General features: G+C 39.2%; 1 protein-coding gene across 2 annotated transcripts in view; it reads left to right on the top strand.

The window, feature by feature from the left end:
* The window catches only part of CEP112 (centrosomal protein 112), a 340946-nt gene that overhangs the window by 2309 nt on the left and 316732 nt on the right, over positions 1 to 21905 (top strand). For both annotated transcript variants that reach the window (XM_037070013.1, XM_037070012.1), the window contains exons 2-4: positions 11331 to 11444; positions 14849 to 15039; positions 16953 to 17125. In XM_037070013.1, the coding sequence (XP_036925908.1) occupies positions 11339 to 11444; positions 14849 to 15039; positions 16953 to 17125 (470 nt within the window). In that variant the 5' untranslated portion in view covers positions 11331 to 11338. The remainder of the gene's footprint in view (positions 1 to 11330; positions 11445 to 14848; positions 15040 to 16952; positions 17126 to 21905) is intronic.

Here is a 21905-nt window from a genome sequence, read left to right on the forward strand (position 1 = left end):
CAGGGCTGTGCTTGACATTCTGGATTTATGAGTTTCCATTTGCTTGTTTGTCCATTTGAAAGTTGGTTTTCAGCTGATGGTCTAACAACCAGCAGTTGTATCACTTAGCCTTCTGTTGCCAAGTGCATAACTGATGGAGTTATGGGGGAATGCAGTTAGTGGGAAACAAAACCAGCCAGCCAAACAACCCCACCCAACTAACCAATCAAAAAAATGTATCTTAACCAAGTCTTGCATTTGAAAATGTTTCTTCTGTAATGCAGAATGTGGGTGACCAGGTTTGGTAACCAGCATGAAGGACATGTGATATTTCTATTCTAGAAAACCTATTTGGTACTCAGAATGGGATCTTAAAAAAAACCCAACCCCCCAAAAAAACTAGTCATGTAAAAGTAGAACATTAATACCTTATATTAACATTTAGTTACTAATCAATTCTTCAGCTTCTAATACATACCACGTAATGTGGTAGGTACCAAGACATGTAAGTCATGGTCACTGCCTTCTAGGAGCATCTCTTGAATGGTGGAAGACATGAAAAAAATACACAGATGTGTAAAAAAATTGCTTAATAAGTTTTGCTACACAGATGTGAACACTGAGGATGGAGTAACAATGAATCTACAATAAGTGGGACAAGCTTTACTCAGAAGGGACATTTACGTGACTCCAGACAAAGGAAACAGCCTGTGAAAAGGATGTAGAATCATATAAGGGCTTGGAGTGTTTGCACAATGGTGAGGAGTGCATTGTTGGTGGAGTGGTCATTGGCGGGTTGGTGTAGTTAGGCAAAGAGAGAGAGAGTGTGTGTGTGTGTGTGTGAAGGCGAGAGGTGGGCTCAAAATGCAAAGGCACTTGTCCGCCTAACTTTGAATTTAGAAAGCATCCTGTTGTGTAGCAGGCAGTCAAGAGAAGTTTTAAAGTAGGGATGGGGGGTTAGCTTTGTACTTGGGAAACTTACTCTAGCATCAGTGAGGACGAAACTGAGGAAAAGTGAAGTAGGCTGTGTAAGTCAGTGGTCAAGAGTGCTTTCTCTGAGAGTGGCTGCTGGAATGGAGATACAGGCAGGGTTTGAGAAGTTCTGAGTAATTGTTGATATATTGGTTTATGGGGTTTAGAAAGTAGGAATAGTCAGTGGGGCTGGACAGTTTGACACAGTGGGAGGTAGTTGATAGGAGATAGAGGTGTTGTTGGCCTTAGAGAGAAGGAGAGTGCATGCACTGACACAGAAGCAAAGGAAATGAGGTGTTGTTCTCCAACAGGTGACTTGAGAGGTGGAAGGAATAGCATTTTGGGGTGTCACCGCCTGACTATTATTTTTTCCCCATGAAGCAGGAGGTTAAGATTTTTTTTAAATGAAGAGAGAGGGGAGGCTGCAGCACTTTTTTTAAGGGGCTTTAAGATGTCTGGTAGAACTTTAAATGCCACTTTGTGGGGTAGGAAATACTGGAAGACTGTGTATTCAGGTAAGATTGGAAGCCACCTGACTACAAGGCAGTGCCGTTTTTCTCCAGCAGACCCTTACTTAGGAAGTGTGGGGGCGCGTAAGGGATGGCAGCCTAGCTGAGTGCAAAGAGGGACCTAGTGGAATAAGGAGAAGGTTTAAGGGCATATGAGGCTGTGAGCAGATAGAAGAGCTTGGGAGGCGACAGTGATGAGCATGGAGAGTAAGCGGTAGAGTCAGAGGGTGGGAGCCTGATTAGAGGGGACTTTTGGGGTTGAGATTGAAGAGCAGCAGTTGGGAAGGCAGCGTGCGTCTCAGAAACGGTTTTCCTTCCCGGGCGACGCTGCTGGAAGAGAGTTTGAGACTCCAGAGAGCGTGTGCATGTACCTGACGGAGATGGAAACCTTGCTTCACTTCTAGGCTGTGAGGGATGTTGGTCAGCCAGCGGGAGCTAGCGTTTCCTTAGAGACAGGCTAGAGAGAGCTTTCTAGAGCTTTCTGTGAAGAGGCTGTGGATAATAAGAGGGAGGTTACCGTGCGAAATGTGGAAGCTGCCTTAGCAGAGGGAGGAACAAGGATGCCTGTGAGGCAGCACAGAACTTTTTTCCCAAACGTACAATTTGTAAACTGAGTAAATGACAATTGCAGACCTTACATAATATAGAGGTAGTCCATGTCCCTAACACACATTTCATAACTTCAAGGAATATGTTGACTGTGGATATATTTTTAACTCAAGGAATTTTGTCAAAACCTACATTTCTGATTTTTTGGGTTTGCCCCTTTATATTCAGTGTTTTCTTGCTAATGGGGAGGAAATACAAGGACCAATATGTTAAGCCTTTGGAGGGGAATTAAAAATATTTAAATTTACACAGTTAAATCACTTCTGGAGGGTTACAGTTCTATGAGTTTTTACACATAAAGTAGGGTCTCACAGCCCCTCCACGGACAGTTCGCTGAGCAATTCCAACACCCAGATAATCTCCGTGTGCTACCTTTCACTCAGCACAATGCCTTTGACGTTCGTGTTGTTCTAGCAGAAGCTCCTTCTTTCCTGTTGCTGAGCACTGTTTCATTCTGTACTTTCACCGTAGTTTGTGTATCCATTCCCCAGGTGAGGGACATTGGGGTTGTTTCCAGTGTTTGGTGATTATAGGAGAAACATGCTGCTATAAATATCACATTCAGGTTTCTGTGTAAACATAGGTTTTGTTTCACTTGGGTAAATACCTAAGAATGGGATTTCTGGGCCATGGTAAAGGCATGTTTGACGGTGCAAGGAGCCGCTAACCTGTCTTTCACAGTAGTTGCGCCATCTTACACGACTTCCAGCAGGGTTCCTGTGGTTCTGCGTTCTGTCCAGCGCCTGGTGGTGTTTGCATTTTTATTTCAGCTGTCCTACTAGGTGTGCAGGGATGTCTCGCTGTAGCTTTAATTTGCATTTCCCTAGTGACTAAAAATGTTGAGCATCTGTTCATGTGCTCACTTGTCATCTGTATATCTTCTTTGGTAAAGAGACTAATTGTTTTGTTGATTATTTTTATTGGGTTGTTTGTTTTCTTATGGTTTTCAGAGACATTTATATGTTCTTGGTATAAGTCCTTCATAAGGTATATGGTTTACAAATATTTTCTTTGAGTCTGTGGCTTTTGCTTTCAGTCCTTTAACAAAGTCCTTTGCAGAGCAGAAGTTTTTTATTTTGGTGAAATCCAATTTACCAGCTGTTTCTTATGTGGGTAGTGTTTTTTGTGTTTTATCTAAGAGATCTTTGCCTCCTCCAGGGTCATGAAGATTGTTTCCTATACTTCTAAGAGTTTTGTAGTTTTGCATTTTACACTTAGGTCTGTGATTAATTTTGAGCTATTTTTTGTATACACTATGAGGTGTAGGTTGAGGTTTGTGTAATTTTTTTTTGCATTTGGGTGTTCAGTTGTTATGGCATAATTTGTTGTGAAAACTATAATTTCTCCCAGAATTGCACCTTTGTCGAAAGGCAGTTGTCATTATTTGTGCTGGTCAGTTTCTGGACTCTGGTCTGGACTTTAGTCTGTTCTGATGATCTTTGTGTCTTGTCTTTTCACCAATGTCACATTGTCTTAACCACTGGAATCTTAAAATTGGGCAATGTGAATCCTTTAGTGTTGTTTTTCTTTTTAGAATTCTTTTTTCAATTCTAATCTCTTTAACTTTTTAAAATATAAATTTTCGATTCAGCTTGTGTGTGCGAACAATAGGGGTTGGGCTTTTGATTGGAATTGCATGGAATCTATAGATCAATTTGGGGAGAATTGATATTTAATGTTAATGAGTTTTCTTTGATCTCTTTCATCAGTTTTGTAGCTTTCAGCATACGAATCCTTAATACTTTAATTTTTTTCCTCTTTCTTTTTTTAAAAATTTATTTTAATTGTTGTTCAAGTACGGTTTTCTGTCTTTTACTCCCATCCCAGCCCACCCTCCCAGTGCTCCCCACCTCCCTCCCATTTCCACCTCCCTTAGTTGTTATCCATGTGTCCTTTATACTAGTTCCTGTAAATTCTTCCCCTTCTCCCCTGAAATTCCCTCCCCTCTCCCCTCTGGTCCCTGTCAGCCTGTTCTGTATTTCAGTGTCTTCGGTTACATTTTTCTTGCTTGTTTGTTTTTGTTGTTTAGCTTCCTGTTAAAGGTGAGATCATATGGTATTTGTCTTTCACTGCCTGGCTTATTTCACACAGCATAATGCTTTCTAGTTCCATCCATGCTGTTGCAAAGGGTAGGAGCTCCTTCTTTCTTTCTGCTGCATAGAATTCCATTGCGTAAATGTACCATAGTTTTTTGATTCATTCAATTACTGATGGGCATCTAGGTTGCTTCCAACACTTGGCTGTTGTAAATTGTGCTGCTATGAACATTGGGGTGCATAGGTTCTTTGGGATTGGTGTTTCAGGGTTCTTAGGATATACTCCTAACCGTGGAATTGCTGGGTCAAAAGGCAGACCCATTTTTAGTTTTCTGAGAAAATTCCATACTGTTATCCATAATGGTTGTACCAGTCTACAATCTCACCAACAGTGAACTAGGGTCTCCTTTTCCCCACAACCTTTCCAACACTTGTTGTTGGTTGCTTTGTTTATGATGGCCATTCTGACCAGTGTAAAGTGGTATCTCATTGTGGTTTTAATTTGCATCTCTCTGATAGCTAGCGATGTTGAGCATCTTTTCATGTGTCTCTAGATCCTCTGTATGTCCTCTTTGGAGAAGTGTCTGTTCAAGTCCTTTGCCCACTTTTTAATTGGGTTGCTTGTCTTCTTAGAGTGGAATTGTGTAAGTTCTTTGTATATTTTGGAGATTAAACCCTTGTCTGAGGTATCATTGGCAAATATGTTTTCCCATACAGTTGGTTCTCTTTTTATTTTAATACTGTTTTCTATAGCCAACAGAAGCTTTTTATTTTGATGGGATCCCATTTGTTTATTCTTTCCTTTATGTCCCTTGTTCTAGGGGACATATCAGTAAAAGTATTGCTGCATGAAATATCTGAGATTTTCCTGCCTATGTTCTCCTCTAGGACTTCACTGGTGTCATGGCTTATATTTAAGTCTTTTATCCACCTTGAATTTATTTTGGTGTATGGTGTAAGTTGGTGCTGGAGTTTCATTTTTTTGCATGTAGCTGTCCAGTTCTCCCAATACTATTAAGAGGCTATTTTTACTCCATTTCATGTTGCTGCCCCGTTTGTTGAATATTAATTGACCGTAGAGACTTGGGTTTATTTCTGGGCTCTCTGTTCTGTTCCATTGGTCCATGTGCCTGTTTTTATCCCAGTACCAGGCTGTTTTGATTACGGTGACCTTGTAATACAGTTTGGTATCAGGTATTGTGATTCCTCCTACCTTGTTCTTCTTTCTCAAATTTGCAACAGCTATTCAGGGTCGTTTATGGTTCCATATAAATTTTTGAAGTGTTTGTTCTATGTCTGTGAAATATGCCATTGGTACTTTAATAGGTATTGCATTGAATCTGTCAATTGCTTTGGGTAGTATGGATATTTTTTGCTGATGTTAATTCTTCCAATCCATGAACATGGTATATGTTTCCATTTGTTTGTGTCTTCCTTGATTTCTTTCTTCAGTGTTATGTAGTTTTCTGTATACAGGTCTTTTACCTCCTTGGTTAGATTTATTCCTAGGTATTTTATTTTTCTTTTTGCTATATCGAATGGGATTTTTTTCTTGATTTCAGCTTCTGCTGTTTCATTGTTGGTATAAAAAATGCCTTTGATTTCTGGATATTGACTTTGTATCCCACTGTTTTGCCAAATTTATTTATTAGGTCGAGCAGTTTTTTGGTGGAGTCTATAGGATTTTCTATGTATACTATCATGTCATTTGCAAACAATGACAGTTCTGTTTCTTCCTTTCCGATTTTGATACCTTTTATTTCCTTTTCTTGTGTGATCACTGTGGCTAAAACTTCCAATACTATATTGAATAGAAGTGGTGAAAGTGAACAACCTTGTCTTGTTCCTGACCTTAGTGGAAAGGATTTTAGTTTCTGTCCATTGACTATGATGTTAGCTGTAGGTCTCTCATATATGGACTTTATTATTGAGGAATGCTTTCTCTATTCCTACTTTGCTGAGTGTTTTTATCTTAAATGGGTGCTGTACCTTATCAAATGCTTTTTCTGCATCTATTGATATGATCATGTGTTTTTTGTCTTTGCTTTTGTTTATGTGATGTATTACATTTACTGATTTGCAAATATTGAACCATCCTTGCATCCCTGGGATGAATCCCACTTGATCATGGTGTATGATCTTTTTAATGTACTTTTGGGTACAGTTTGCCAATATTTTGTTGAGGATTTTAGCATCTATGTTCATCAGCGATATTGGCCTGAAGTTTTCTTTCTTTGTTGTGTCTTTACGTGGTTTTGGGAGTAGGATGATGCTGGCTTCATAAAAATAAAAAGAGTTTGGGAGTCTTCTATCATTTTGGATTTTTTGGAATAGTCTGTGAAGGATAGGGGTTAGCTCTTCCTTATTAAATGCTTTGTAGAATTCTCCTGTGAAACCATCTGGTCCAGAGCCTTTGTGTGTCGGGATTTTTTTTTATTACTGCTTCAATTTCATCCACTATTATTGATCTGTTCAGGCTTTCTGCTTCTTCATCGAGTTTTGGAAATTTATAGTTTTCTAGAAATTTGTCCATTTCACCTAGGTTTTCAAATTTCTTGGCATACAGTTTTTCATAGTAGTTTCTTATAATGCTTTGTATTTCTGTGGTGTCAGTTGTAATCTCTCCTCTTTCATTTCTGATTGTGTTTATTTGGGTCCTCTCCTTTTCTTGATGAGCCTGCTTAAAGGCTTGTCGATTTTGTTTATCTTTCCAAGAAACCAGCTCCTGGACTCATTTATCTTTAGAATTGTGCTTTTCATCTCTATGTCATTTAGTTCTGCTCTGATCTTGGTTACTTCCTTCCTTCTACTTGCTCTGGGCTGTCTTTGTTGTTGTTCCTCGAGTTCTTGTAGGCGTAGGGTTAGGTTGTTTGTTTGAAAATTTTCTATCTTTTATAGGTAGGCCTGTATTGCTATGAACTTCCTTTTCAGGACTGCCTTTGCTGTGTCCCACAAGTTTTGGGTTGTTGTGAATTCATTTTCATTTGTTTCTGGAAACTTTTTGATTTCTTCCCTAATTTCATTCTTGACCCATTCATTGTTTAATAGCATGCTCTTCAATCTCCATGATTTTGAGTGTTTTGGGTTTTTTCCCTTGGGGTTGGTTTCTAGTTTCAGTCCCTTGTGGTTGGAGAAAATGCTTGATATGATTTCAATTTTCTTGAATTTGTTGAGGCTTGTTTTGTGTCCTATCGTGTGGTCTGTCTTTGAAAATGTTCCATGTGCATTTGAAAAGAATGTCTATTTAGCTTCTCTGGGTTGAAGGGCTCTATATATATATCAGTTAAGTTCATTTCATCTAGGGCATTGTTCAGTGCTGCTATATCTTTGTTGGTATTTTGTTTGGAAGTTCTGTCCATTTTTGATAGTGGGGTGTTGAAATTTCCTACTATAATTGTGGTGCTGTCAATATTTTTCTTGAAGTCCTCTAAGATTTTCTTTATGTATTTGGGTGCTCCTATTTTGGGTGCATATGTATTTACAATGTTTATGTCTTCTTGGTGGATTCTTCCCTTGAGTATTGTGAAGTGACCTTCTGGGTCTCTCTTTATGGCTTTTTTTGAAGTCTGTTTTGTACAATATGAGTATTGCTACACCAGTTTTTTTCCCCATCCATTTGTTTGGAATATTTGTTCCCAGTCCTTCACTTTTAGACTGTGTAGGTCTTTTGTCCTAAGGTGGGTCTCTTGTAGGCAGCATATGTGTGGGTTGTGCTTTCTTATCCATTCAGCTATTTTATGTCTTTTGACTGGATCATTTAATCCATTTACGTTTAAGGTTATTATTGAGAGGTACTTATTCATTGCCATTTTTGTACCTATGTTCCTCTCTGTTTCTGTTCCTTAGAGCAGTCCCTTTAGCATCTCTTGCATAGCTGGTTTGGTGGAGGTGTATTCTTTTAGACTTCTTTTGTCTTAGAAGCTCTTTATTTGGCCTTCTATCATGATTGAGAGCCTTGCTAGGTAAAGTAGCCTTGGCTGCAGACCTCTGGTTATCGTTACTTGGAATATGTCTTGCCATTGTCTTCTTGCTTTGAGTGTTTCCATTGAGAAGCCAGCAGTTAACCTTATTTGGGCTCTTTTGTATGTTACTTCCTGTTTCTCCCTTGCTGCCTTTAACATTCTCTCTTTGTCTTGGAATTTTGCCATTTTAAGTATGTGGGTTGAAGTGGATCTCTTTGGATTCCTCTTGGTTGGGACTCTCTGTGTTTCCTGGATTTGTGTGACTTTTTCTCTCATCAAATTAGGCAAGTTTTCCATCATTACTTTTTCAAATAGGTTTTCTGTCCCTTGCTCTTTTTCTTCTCCTTCTGATATCCCTATTATGTGGATAGTATTACGTTTCTTATTGTCTTGCATTTCTCTTAATCCCTCTTCATTCTTTCTGAGCCTCTTTTCCTTTTCTTGCTCTTGCTGGGTGTTTTTTCTACTTTGTCCCCCAACTCGCTGATTTGACCTCTACTTTATCAAGCCTGCTTTTGATTCCTTCCACTGTGTTCTTCATTTCAGAAATTATATTTTTCATTTCCTCTTAGCCCTTTTTGATAGTTTCTGTTTCCTTTTGCATGTTGATATAGTTTGCAGTGAGTTCATTGTAGTTTCTCTGTAGTTTCTGGTAATTTGCTGTGAGCTCATGCAGCTCCCCGATAACCATTGCTTTGAATTCAATATCTGATAGTTGACTTGCCTCTACTTCATCTAACATTCTTTCTGAGGCTTTCTCCTTTCCTTTCATGTGGGGATTGTTTCTTTGTCTTCCCATTGTTTGTGAGACTCTTCTTGTTAGAATCAGTTTCTTAAATTGATCTGTTCTGTTTCCTGGGTTTATGGTGTGAACTTCTGTGGTAGAATACCTGTGAGATTCAGTGATATAGTCTCCTTGGTCTCTCGAGCTCACTGGTCTTGGGCTGTCGTTTAAGTTGGCTCTGCATTTGTGTTTGGGTTTTGATTGTTGTTGGGTCTTTTTTTTGTTGGGTCCTTCCCACCAGCTGGTTAACTGAGGGTCACTCTGTCCACCACCTCTTGTATTTTCTTGTGCTGGTAAAGGCAGCTCATGTTGAAGCTAGTTCTTCCATGTGTACAAGGTTTAGAGGATTCTCTTTTGCTCTTGTTCAGTTGTTTGTATTGGGTAGTTTCTCCACTATTTAGTTGTATTTCCAGATAGGTCCTGGATTGAGGTTTGTGTGGTTTCCACTCCCTCCTTCACCTTCTTCTGTTGGTGGTTCCTTTGTTGTTGGGTTTCCTCTTCCAGTGGGTATCCTGGTGTTCACTGCTTCCACCTACTCTTTTTTGTGATCAGTTGGAGGGGAAGGCAGATGATTTAAGACAGCAAGGGAGTATTCTATGATATTTACAGTAGCAGCTCATAGAAAAGAGAATAGGAGATCCTTTGGCTATGTATAGTGTTAACCATGATCTTCCACCCAACTAGCCACTTTTAAGAGAGATGGAAAGAAGATAAGACTCTTGTTGGGGAGGGAAGGATTGTGAGTTGGATCTAGAAAGCAGTGATGGTGTGGGAAGTCAGATTCTGAGGTAAGATGAGAGTAAAGGATAGTAAATAGGTGTAGTGTATGAGAGAATAGAGTTAACCACTACAATAATAGAGTTCAAGAAACTGTGAAGTGGGCTAAGATCTGGGAGGGGTGTTGTGAAGCATTTACAATTCTGTGGAACAGCTATCACTTACAATAATATTAGAGCAACCATCATATGACAGAATCTATGTGATCTGGACAAAAAGAGTAGGGGGTATAGGACTGAGTAGTGTGCTGAAGGGACACAAGTGACATGAGGGACAGTGAATTAGCAATACACTGTGGAAGAGAGAACAGGGGAAACTTGTCAAATGATACAATATAACCAGCCAAGCAAAGAAGACTATACAGAAAGAAGAATACAAAAATACTATTAAAATAAAAGATGTGAAAATAATGAAAAAATATAAATATGTAATAACTTGCAGTTTCTCTGCAATAGCAAAGTGAAATTTGTGTCACTGTCTCAACTGTTGGGATGCCGCCTCTTTGGGTCCAACTCTGGTCCTTTCACAGTTCTAGATTTTTTTTGTCTCACTTGTGGGTATTTAAAAAAAAGTAAGGGAAAGGGAGGAAGAAGAGATAAAATTGGAAAGAAAGGAAGAAGGAATAAAACAAGAAAGAAGGAAAGAGAGGAAAAAGGTATTGAAAGATAAAACAATAATAAAAATTTTTAAAAGATTACTAAAAAAAACTCCAAAGAACCAAACACACCTCTTTTTGGTTTCAAACTGTCCACACTGGTTCTTCTGGTCTCGCTGGCTGCAACAGGCTGAGGGGCGATTGGTATGGCTTTTCTCCCTTCCTGATGTGCACTCAGCCAGGCGTGCACGCACTCTCTCTAGAGCTGGTCTGGTGCCTCTCCTTGGTGCCTTTGGGTGTGGGATCCAGGTCTCCCTCAGAGACTCTTTCCCCGGGTTACTGCTGTGGCCTGGGGCTCGGCCAGGCTGCCTTGGTCCCTTCCCAGTGCTGTGGGGGTCTGCAGGGCCTTTCCCGGGCCTCTGCATGCAGCCTTCTGCAAGTAATCTTCTGCGCAACCTCAGGATCGCTGCCCGGCTGGGAGGGGAGTAAGCCCAGTGGCTGTTGCAGGAGACTTCCCCAAACAGTTTTTCTTTTTGAGAAATTCCTCGTACTCAAGCCTGCCTCTCTGTATAGCCCAATTCAACAGCTAGACCGGAGACTATCGGGGTCAGTGCGTATCACTGCGACTCTCAACTCTCCCAATCTGGTGCCCACAAACTCCGAGGGTGATCACAGCCCCTGTGTGTTTGCCTCTGTCCTTATTCCCCTCTCTGTGACTTCAAGCAACCAGGTCTCTCCCAGTGCTGCTTAAACCTTGTTTGGCCGGGGAGGGAGGGAGCAGTTGACCCAGCTCTCTCCCAAGGAGTCTGTGGTAGCCCCAGCGCCCAGCACCGGGGCTACAGCTGCCCTGGTCCCCGAGCTGGTCCCTGGGACCTTATTGTCCTGAAGCACTCTCCTTACTGTCTGGTTTTTCAGTGTCCGCTACAATTGTTGGTCTCTTATTTTCATATATACTGGGGTAATGTTGGCTGTTTGCTCTGTTCCTCCGTAGATTGGTTAGGTTTTTCTCCCGTGTGTAGGGGGAAGTGGAATCTGCCCCCTCTTACTCTGTCACCATCTTCCTTCTCCCTCTTTGTCCTTAATAGTTTAATTTTAAATCTTTTATAGACTGAATTATGGAAATGGAAAGTGAAGAAGAACAATGGGAGAAGCTGGATGCAGAATTTGATCACTTTGTGGTAGATATGAAGCCCTTTGTTTTAAAATTACCCCACAGATCAGGTAAGATTATGTTTGAAAATTAGATTAAAAATATTTTATTTATTTATTTTTAGAGAGGGGAAGGGAGGGGAAGAGAGAGGGAGAGAAAGATCAGTGTGTGGTTGCCTCTCATGCACCCCCCACTGGGGACCTGGCCTGCAACCCAGGCTTGTACCCTGACTGGGAATTGAACTAGCAACCCTTTGGTTCCCAGTTCGGTGCTGAATCCAATGAGCCACACCAGCCAGGGCTGAAAAGTCAGATAAGGTCAAGTTAAAGGAATTCATCATCACCAAGCCCTTATTATATGAAATGTTAAAGAAACTTATCTAAGAAAAAGAAGATAAAAAACACATACAGTAAAATGACAGCAAACTCATAATTATTAGCAACCACATTTAAAACAAAAACAAAAGCAAGCTAAGCGAACAACTGGAACAGGAACAGAACCACAGAAATTGAGATCACATGGAGGGTTATCAACAGGGGAGTGGGAGGAGGAGAGAGGGGGAAAAGGTACAGAGAGTAAGTAGCACAGATGGTAGGTAGAAAATAGGCAGGGGGAAGGCAAGAATATTATGGGAAATATAGAAGCTAAAGAACCTATGACCCATGGACATGAACTAAAGGGGGGGTGTGCAGGGTGGAGGGGAATGAAGGAGGGAAATGGGACAACTGTAATGGCATAATCAATAAAATATATTCTTAAAAAGATTATTTTTTCTTTATGTTATTTCATCAAACCAATGGACCATCAATGTGGAAATAAAGCTGAATTCTATTAATGCCAGTTTTTGTCGTAAGTGGATGAGGATTAACTTTGAACTGTTCAAGGGTGAATAAAAACTTAGTGGTCGTCCCACCAAACCATGGGAAGTCTGTGATGCCACTTCTTATATCCCACGAGTTTGAAGCACGTGGAATTCTACAGTTAGCTACAGCTGTTTCTTCAGCATCCTTTTTCTCCCACCGTGGGAATGTTTCCTCTTTCAGGAGCCTGCTGTCCATCTGCTCTCTGACCCTTTTGTGTATGGGAGTGGAAAATAATGTCTTGGTCTTGTATGCTTTGGGTTGAGTGAATAAAATCAAGTGTGGCCTTGGCCCGGTGGCTTAGTTGGTTGGGGCATGGTCCCATACACCCAAAGATCGCCTTTCAGCTCCCGGGGTGTGTACAGGAGGCAACTAGTTGATACTTCTCTGTCTCATCAATGTCTCCCCCACCCTCTCTCACACTTCAGTGTCTGTCTGTCTCTCACACTCACATACACACACATCAGTGTTTCTCTCTCTCTCTTTCTCTCTCAAATCAATAAACATATCTTTGGGTAAGGAGTGAAAAAACCCAAATGTGAATGAATTTTTATTGCTTTCTTGTCTCCAGTTTCTGGCCTGTTATCTCTGATTCTGGAATGGGAGTCTTTGTTTCAAGGCAAAGAACTTTCAAATCAGTTAAGGTATTTGGAGTGACTGGAAAGAGTTAGAGGGGGCAGGAAGGGTCTCTGAGTTGTTCTGGGCGTAAGAGTGTCTGCAAAGGTAAATCTGATTTGGCAGCTTTTGAGTGGAGGGTTGGGAGGGGATCCAAGAAACCAGTTCTTACTCTGTCCGTGTTTCCCAGTTTCCTGGGGTGTCTGAGCGAATCTAGAGGTGCCGTGAGGAGCCGAGCCAGCATGAGACCCGTATTCCAGTGAGCTGCACTCCGCTGTCTTCCCTGTTGTGTGGTGCAGCGTTTCCTAGTCCCCCGTGGCACCATCTTCCCCTCCAGCTACCTCTTCTGCCCACTTGCCTATCCTACCGTGACCTCTTTTTGCTTCCTCTGCTGTTCTTCAGAATGCGTATTGCCTGCCTCTCAGCTCACTCACTATTTTTTGTTAGTGTTTAATGGTGTTTCTACACTGTCAGTCATCTTGATATTCGCTACCTTTTTTAACTTTTGTTTTAGATGTGTTGATTAGGAAAAGTTTTTATTAAAATCTCCCATTTTAAATGTATTTCAAATCAATATTGTCATAGTTATCTTCTTTTAAAAATGGATTTTAGCTACAGTCTCAGATGAATCGTACTCTTTGGTTCACGGCTCATTGTCAGCATTGGGCTTCCTCTGTCTTGTCTTACTTAGTTGTCAGTGGGCACTTAGGGACTCACACCCCACACAGCAACCTGCACGTTTGTAACAGCTTCTGTCTTTCTGTAGCCGAGTTCTACTTTTGAAGATGTTTCCTCACCATCATTTTAAGTAGAGGGATGAATTCTTTTTTATTCACTAAGTTGTACTGAATTCTAAATTTCAGTTTGCTGCTGGGCGTATCTAAAACGCATAGTCTGAAAAACTGATTCCTAGAGTTTATCAGTTTTACCTTTGAATTTTCTTTTCGCACAAAGTATGCCCCATATTTTATGAAGTTTGCTTTGTGATTACATAATTTTCAAAGCTAAAAATACAAAAGTCCTTTAGAGGCTAGCTCTCATACCTGTGGTAATAAATCCAGTATGAGCAAAGTAGTAAATCCAGACCCAGTGATTTTTGTAGGTAAAACAAGAAATGAATATGACCTTTAGAAGCTAAGAGATTAAAGAAGGCTTATGATTTGTGTTAGATGTATAATCCTCAAATTGAGTTAGACTGGTAAAAGATTAGTGTCAAAATCATTTTCATGAGACCTCAAAACAATTCCGTGTTGTGGCAAGATAAGATAGTCAATAGGTCATTATATGTGGATTAAACTGTGCTCTATTTTTTAGGTAGTTTTTAAAATGATAATTATTTTACAAAATTATGTATAAATAGCCTTGTTATTTTTAGAGAGGTTAAAAGAAAACCCTAAATGAATCAACTATAAATCCCTGAAAATTACCAGCTTTAATAAGTAAAACATTTGAGATTTAATTTTAGATTAAGTTTAAAATGCTTAAATAAAGAAGATTGCATTTTATCTCTCTCTTGGTTTGTATATGACAATTATAGAAAGATTTTTCAATACAACTAAAATTATTGTAGAGATATTTTTACAGTAGACTTAATCTCATCACTTTATATTTGACAGTAATCAGAGATTTTATTTCTGAGAAAGTATTTCTTTGCATATGTCTTACCTGATTACCAATTAACTGATAAACTCTAGACCAGGGGTTGGCAAATCGTAGCCTCTGGGCCAAACCCGTCCTGCTGCCTTTTTGGTAAGGTTTTATTAGAAAACAGCCATGCCCGTTTTCCCATGCGGCGTGTGACTGCTTTCCGTGCCCCAGTGGCGGGGCGGAGCGGCTGCACCAGAGACCGAAGACCTGCAGAGCCTGCGATGTTCACTGCGTGTCCCTTTCAGAGTAGGTTTGCCGACTCCTGCTCTAGACAAAAGCACATTTGTATAGGACTTTCATTTATGTTTATTTACCGAGAAATCAAGCCTCTAATAGTTTTTATGTATTTCTAGAACGGCAGAGGTGTGCACTTTGGATTAGGAAGCTGTGTGAGCCTTCGGGAACAGGTGTAGGAATAATGGGCAGGAAGAATCGGAACCTGTATGCAAAACTGTTACTGCATATGCTGAAGCGCGGAGTGATCGAAGGTCCTTTTGTGCACCGACCTGAACCTGGGACACTGAGAACCTTACCTTCGTACATGGTAGGTGTCGTTGACCGAAAGATGCGTTAGTTTTGTTTCATTTCCTTAAAACTGTCAAATTCTCATCCCTTTGGGGAATAATCATATTAGTAAGTTACAAATTCTAAATAATACATTAGTGAAAACGAATGTTCTTTTTCTCTGATTCAGTTTTTTTTCTCCCTTGAATAGAAATCCGGTATTGGCCTGTAAGGGGCTTATAATTACTAATTTAGTTATCCCACAGTCTTCTACAATATTTCTAAAAAATTTAAAGTGCACCCTGGCTGGTGTAGCTCAGTGGATTGAGTGCGGGCCGTGAACCAAAGGGTCCCGCTTTGACTCCCACTCAGGGCACACGCCTGGGTTGCCGGCCAGGTCCTCAGTAGGGGCCATGTGAGAGGCAACCACACATTAATGTTTTGCACCCTCTCTTTCCCCCTCCTTTTCCTTCTCTCTAAAAATAAATAAATAAAACCTTTAAAAATTTTAAAGTGCATTTTAAAATTTAGGTCTTAATTTTCCACTAATTTTCACTGTTTATAATGACATTTTATCTATGTTACTAAATTTTAGTCATTAAACTCTTTCATATTTAAAAATTTATGAAAGGTTGGATTGATGACTTCTACAGTTTCCTCCTACTCTAATAAAATGACAATAGTAAGTTTGAGTTTAGAAGTGACTTCCTGTGCTTCATTTAATTTCATGATCAAAACCAGGTTTGTGACAAAGGCAGTTATAATTACACTTGATTGATGAATTGTCACTGTGTTGGTGTTTGTCACCATGAAATACGTCTTGGTTTGTACGGTATTTGAATACTTGAGAAATCTGACTGGTGTTACAGGTACAGGTAGTTGCTGTTAGGACACCTTTAAAAAATAATAAATAGTGGAATTCTTGTGTAACGTATTTTAAGGTTTGTTTTGTATTAGTTAAAAACCAAAAATTCGTTCAGGAGAGGTGCTGCATGTTTAGACAGTAATATCTGTTATCCACAGGAGAATGCCAGGGGTTTTAATGCTGTTCCCAACCGCGCGTTAAAGGAGAGCCGTACATTTTGCTTACAGTCAGCAGTCTTTGGGATAGTAGTTACTTGACTTAATATTTGGTTAAACATTGAGGATTTTTGTGTAGGGTTGGGAGAATTGTTGTATAAAGTATCCAGTTAATGCAGAATTTTCTTCAGAAATGTGTTATGAAGTCTGGCTCACTTAAAGAGAACTAAGTGGGCTAAGGTCATTCTTCTGAATGACTACATGCCGAACATTTTCTGAAACACATTCAGATGTGAAGATATGCGTATGTTATATTATGTTTTCCCATTCACACTCAGTTTCATGAGAGTGTGAGTGTGAAAACTGTAGCAAAGGGCATTATTTCACAAATAACAATGAGAAAGCCTAGAGACCTGCGTTGGATTTCCCAGTTCATTGATTGCATGGCCAGAACTAAATCCTAGGTCTTCAGCTCTGTTCTTTTCATCTTATGAAGGGATTCTTAATTTTTATTTATTGTGTTTTCTCTGCCCACTGATTTTTTTAGGGGGGGGGTGGTTGCAAAGGAGCTAATGATCACAGAAAAAATAAGAGAGCACATGATTTAAAAAGAACTTTCCACTGTTTACATAAAGCTAATAGTCCTTTTATAATACAAATAATTATTATCAGATTTATCCATTATGTTATTTTATCATTCATCAGATTTATTATACAGCAGAACACAGCTAAAATATACATGTTATCCATTCTATGTATTTTAATATTTCACAGTTCATTGTGTATTGAATGCTACAGCTTTATATATTTTTTGTAGTTGAATTTGAGTATTTGAAAAGTTGTTACCAAACTTTAAAGTTGATGAAAATCTTAACTAGTTATTTCATTACAGTACATTTTTAAAGAATAATTTTTCTAATTTTTAAAAATCAGTCCATCTATTTTGATGAACCAAATCCAGCACGAACAAAAGATGAGAGCCCAGAAAGATTACCAGACTGGGTAATGGGTGAGCTGGGGAGCAGTGAACCCAAATTAAATGAATCGTGGAGGCTTTCTTCTGGGGACAATCGCTCTTTGGTGCAGTCACCAACTGGTACCCACAGGTATGTTTGGAAATGGGATTTCGAGTGTTTCATCATTTAGCCTGTGTTTGGAACTGGTTCATACATTTCATTTCCCCCTTTTTTAATGGTAAGTAGTTGGTTTACTTTATATTTTTGTTAAAGTTGATGCCTGTGGAGGGATATTGGGAAGGTAAATGAAAGTTTTGATTTTTCATGTAGTATATATTCAAATTTATGTTATATTTTCAGCTACTTTTTGGATATCTGTTTTGTGTGTGTATATAATTATATAAATATAATTTTCATTATATGGAAAAGTGTTTCCTGAGAATCTTTAAATAACAGAATTCTCTGTTTGCCTTTATGACAAGCAAATTGAGAACATTATCAATGACTGCAACAAATATTAACTATAACAAATTGTAGCATCTTCCATATCCATCTTATAACTTATGCTTGAATTTCTTTCTTTTTCTTAGTGAACAATATTAGTTTTGATTCTATGATGAATATAAACATAAACCTCATTAAACTGCTTTTTCACTAAAGTACTATGCTTAAGTAGGGCTTTTAGTGCAAACGAAAGTGAACGTCTAAGTTTTGAAATATACAAAAAAATGATTATTGTTGTATAACTTTTGGCCACTAGGAAGGATAGGCTTAAATTGTACTTTCATCAGATTTTGAGTTTTACTTTTGATATTGTTCTCTCAACTGTTAAAATATTGGGTAGTGTCTGTTGACTTGTACCATACTTCATATTTCACTCCTCACCATTATCTTGGGGATTTTAATTTTTGGAATTTGATTTGGTTAACAATATAATCTTTTCTACTACATGTTTTTTTGGTTTATCACCTAATCAGATATAGAAATGTTATTAGTAATTTGAAATGTCTTCATAGTTGGTGTAGTCTGGTTATAGGTTTTTCAGATCTCAGGTGTTGTGATGGAAAAGAACAGATGAATACAAAGCAAGAGATCCAGTCCACATGACCATTTTGATTAGAAAGGGGAACATTCAAATAGAGAGGCCAGCAAGAATTATATGATATAGTTAAGGACTTGTTCAGAAGAGTAAAACGACATGACTAGGCTATAGGAGGTGGTGTAAAGTACTTATTTGTGCATTCATAGGAGATTTAGAAGCAGAAGAGGTGCAGTTGTGGAATTTTTGTTCACCTTGCACAGGTAAATGAAGATGTAAAGAGACTGTGGTGTGCGTACATGAAAAAGCCAGCTCTTGGTTTGACTGTGAAATGCATCAGGTGTTTGCCAGAAGATTTGTGGAGTGTCTGACTAAATGCTGGGCTCCCTTCCAATGTAGCGAATATCGAGTTTACGGTGTGAAGGTGAGCTAAAGGCGCTCCCTGTGTCTTGGAGTCACACCGGAGGTTGAAAATTGGTGATCTTCCTGGATGAATTGTGTATATACATTTGTTTTGTTTAACTTACATAATGTCTTTAAAGATTTTTTATTGAGTTGTCAAAATTAACAGTTAGAGAATTGTATAAATACTTAAATTTTTGGCTTGTTTTAAAAAGTGGAAACCTAGCAGTCTTCCTGGAAGAAAGCCATGGGTGCGAGCTGAGTCGTACTTAGTTACTCTGAGTATTCACTATTTCCTGGGAATTCCTGACACTGAGCTTGAAGTCAAGTGCATCTGTTATTGAGCTTGAGCTTTTTTGTTTGTTTGTTTTAATATTAAGTAGAGTTAAGAGGAAGTAAAGTATTTGCTTGCTATTTTTATATGCTTTCAAAAGCAGAAAGAAAAAAAGGTGAAAAAGGGGGACTCACATGATTCAAGAAGAGGAGAGAGACTGTTTCTTCATAGAAAGTGCAGAATATCTGGTATCATAACTACCCATTTGGTATCTGTTCAGTCTTGTAGACGTTTGAACTGGAACTGTTGTTTTAGGTGGATAGGGAAGAGAGATGAGTACATGGATAATTCCCATACAGTGTTTCTATGCGGTTGTGGGAGTATTCGTCAAGATTAAGGTGTGTATAAAAAGTAGGGTTCAAGGTAGGAAAGAAATGAGATCTCCAGTTTTCTTGCTCATACAAGAAGAGGAAATGTTTAAGAAACATATGAGAATATTCTTTAAATATTCGTGATTTTTTCTGGAAAATGATACCATCGGGAAATCTCTGCAAGTTTCATAAACAATATTTCTCTTGGTTGCTCAGCTTTAATAAAATGGCATTTTAATGCAAATTACTTAAGTGTAAGGCTTTACTTATTAGTTATATAATAAGTAATTAATGGGAAAAGCAGGCAACCCTCAGGTCCTAGTCATTCTGCAGATCTTACAACTTCATAAAAGCCCTCCCTCACACCCCAGGTCTGTTTAGGTGACTCTTACGTGTGCCGAAGTACTCTGTGGTCTTTGTTGCTCTCATCACGTATGCAGAGGTTCTGTTCCTGTCCTTTTTGCTAGATTGTAAATTTCATGAGGCAAGAATTGTGATTTCCCTGTTTACACTGTATTTCTAGTGCCTAACACTGGGCAAGAAACTGTTGGGAACTTCATAAGCATTTATGCTTGGTGAGTGCATGTATTCTTGAAGGTGTTAGGCACTGCCATATAAATTTAACTTAACCCGCATGAAAACCCTTTGAGATAGGCATATTGTGGCAGAGAGAATGGCACACGGAGATTAAAAACAACTTAGAGAAAGTGGAGGGTAAGACCAAGTTTAGAAGCGATGAAGAGAAGTGTGGTCATAAGATACGGAGATGCCCTTCACACAGCGTGAGGAATGGAGAGACAATGAAGGAGCTGGAAGAGACACACTTACGTATCCTTCTGGTCAAGTATTAGAATATAAGTAAGGCCAAAGGCCAGGTAGGGCTGCAAAAGCAAAAGAACCCAGTGTGTCTTTTCTTATATATTTCTCAATTAATTTAATTTGATTTATTTAAATTTTTCATTAATTAACATATATTTGAAATTGTGTTTTCATGAAGGCATTTAGAAACTAACACTAACATTTAGTTTAGGTAGAGGCAATGAAATTGGTTTTAAGGCCACGCACACAATGTGTGAGTTCAGACCAGAAGTGGCGCTGAGGCCTCATGACCGTCTGTCTTCATATTCCTGTTCAAACGTCGCTGCCTTCCTGAGCAGTCATACTGTGCTAATGAAAAAGTATCTGCTAGTATCGACCTAATACATCTAATCAGTTCTGCAAGAAATTGTTTTAAAAAAGTTTAAGAGGCTTATAATATTTGACACATGTATATTTTTATAGTGAATAATTTATTGTTACTTAGAACTGAAGTTTAAGGCTGCCTCATAAATTTTACAACCACTTCAACTTGTCCTTTGAAAAACCTCTTTAATCTTAAAAGATTTTCCCCCTTAGTGTTTCTTTTTTGATCACTTTATAAAATCCTGCTTTACTTAGACCTTTTTGTATGTGAAGTATTTCTAATGGCATTTTAGATTATGCTGTTTGTGTCCTAGCCTTTTTATATTATTAAAGATGCAGAGTCCTTTTGAAGCCTCTTTGTTAGGATGCCCTATTCAGTGGAGATGGCACCTTTACCTTTATCCTTCCTGTAGGATGTGCTACATAGCCTGGTTCTAAACACCTTAGAAGTATTATGAGGTTTTTATCCTATCAGGCTCATTATTGTGCTTTCTTCTTTCCACCAAACACGCATTACACACCAGTAAACTCAGTGTTTCACATCACGCAGCCTCAGCACTTGGCTAGGTCCGTCCTGGTTTTATTCTTTGCTTTCTTTCCTTTCTCACAGTTCTTGTTTGAAGGTCACGTCGTTAGCCATGTTTTCTTTTGAAAAAATCACTTTACAAATTGCATTGCTATTTTATTAGATCTCTTATCATTTTTTTATGTCAAAGATCTTATTTTCTTCACAATGAAATATTTTAGTTATATTGAGTTTGGAGCATGGCTTTTACAAATGTAAAATGTTACTGTGAGACCACAGACTTAGATCTCGTCTGGTACAGGTTGGCTGATTCCATTTAGTTCTACAACCATGAGCTATGTCCATGTCCATTATTTCCTGGTCATTCTTCAGATGCCTGCCTTTGAGATCCGATAAAGACCATCATCATTATCTTCATAGTAGGCGGACTCTCAGGTGGCCCCATGACCCCTCCTCTGGGTGTTGCATAGATTGGTGCACATAGATTGTTGCACAATCTTGCATAGTCCCTTCCCCTTGAGTGTGGGCAGGACCTGTGACTTGCTTCTAATAGAGTGTGGCAGTGGTGATGGGATGTCACTTCCATCACTACATTATAATATATGACTGTCCTGCTAGCAGACTGCCTGTCAGGTCTTGCTGTCTTTTCCTTGCTGGCTTTGAAGAAGTGAGCTGCTATGAATTCTGTGGCCTTAAGGGAAGGGAGGCTGCTGACAGCCACGGAGTGGAGGTAGCAGGTCGTCCCCTTGTCCATCCTGAAGATGAGAGTCCCACTCTGGTCAGACCCTGAGTGCAGAGGCCCAGCCCAGCTGTGCCTGCACTTCTGACCTGAAGAAACTCTGAGAAAATACATGTGTTGTTTAGAGCTATCAGTTTGTGCTAATTTGCTATGCAGCAATAGACGACTAATAAGAGTTATCATTCTCATTTTAGAAAAATATGTAATCTATATGCAATACATGCTTGTCATAAAAACCTTGTAGAAATATGTAGAACAAAAAATAGAAGTCCTCCCCTGGCTGGCGTAGCTCAGTGGATTGAGCATGGGCCCGCGAACCACATGATTGCGGTTCGATTCCCAGTCAGGGCACATGCCTGGGTTGCAGGCCATTTCCTAGTGGGGGACTCACGAGAGG

This window comes from Sturnira hondurensis, unplaced genomic scaffold (genome assembly GCF_014824575.4).
Source record: "Sturnira hondurensis isolate 20B ecotype Veracruz unplaced genomic scaffold, ASM1482457v3 Scaffold0018728, whole genome shotgun sequence".
Lineage (NCBI taxonomy): Eukaryota > Metazoa > Chordata > Mammalia > Chiroptera > Phyllostomidae > Sturnira > Sturnira hondurensis.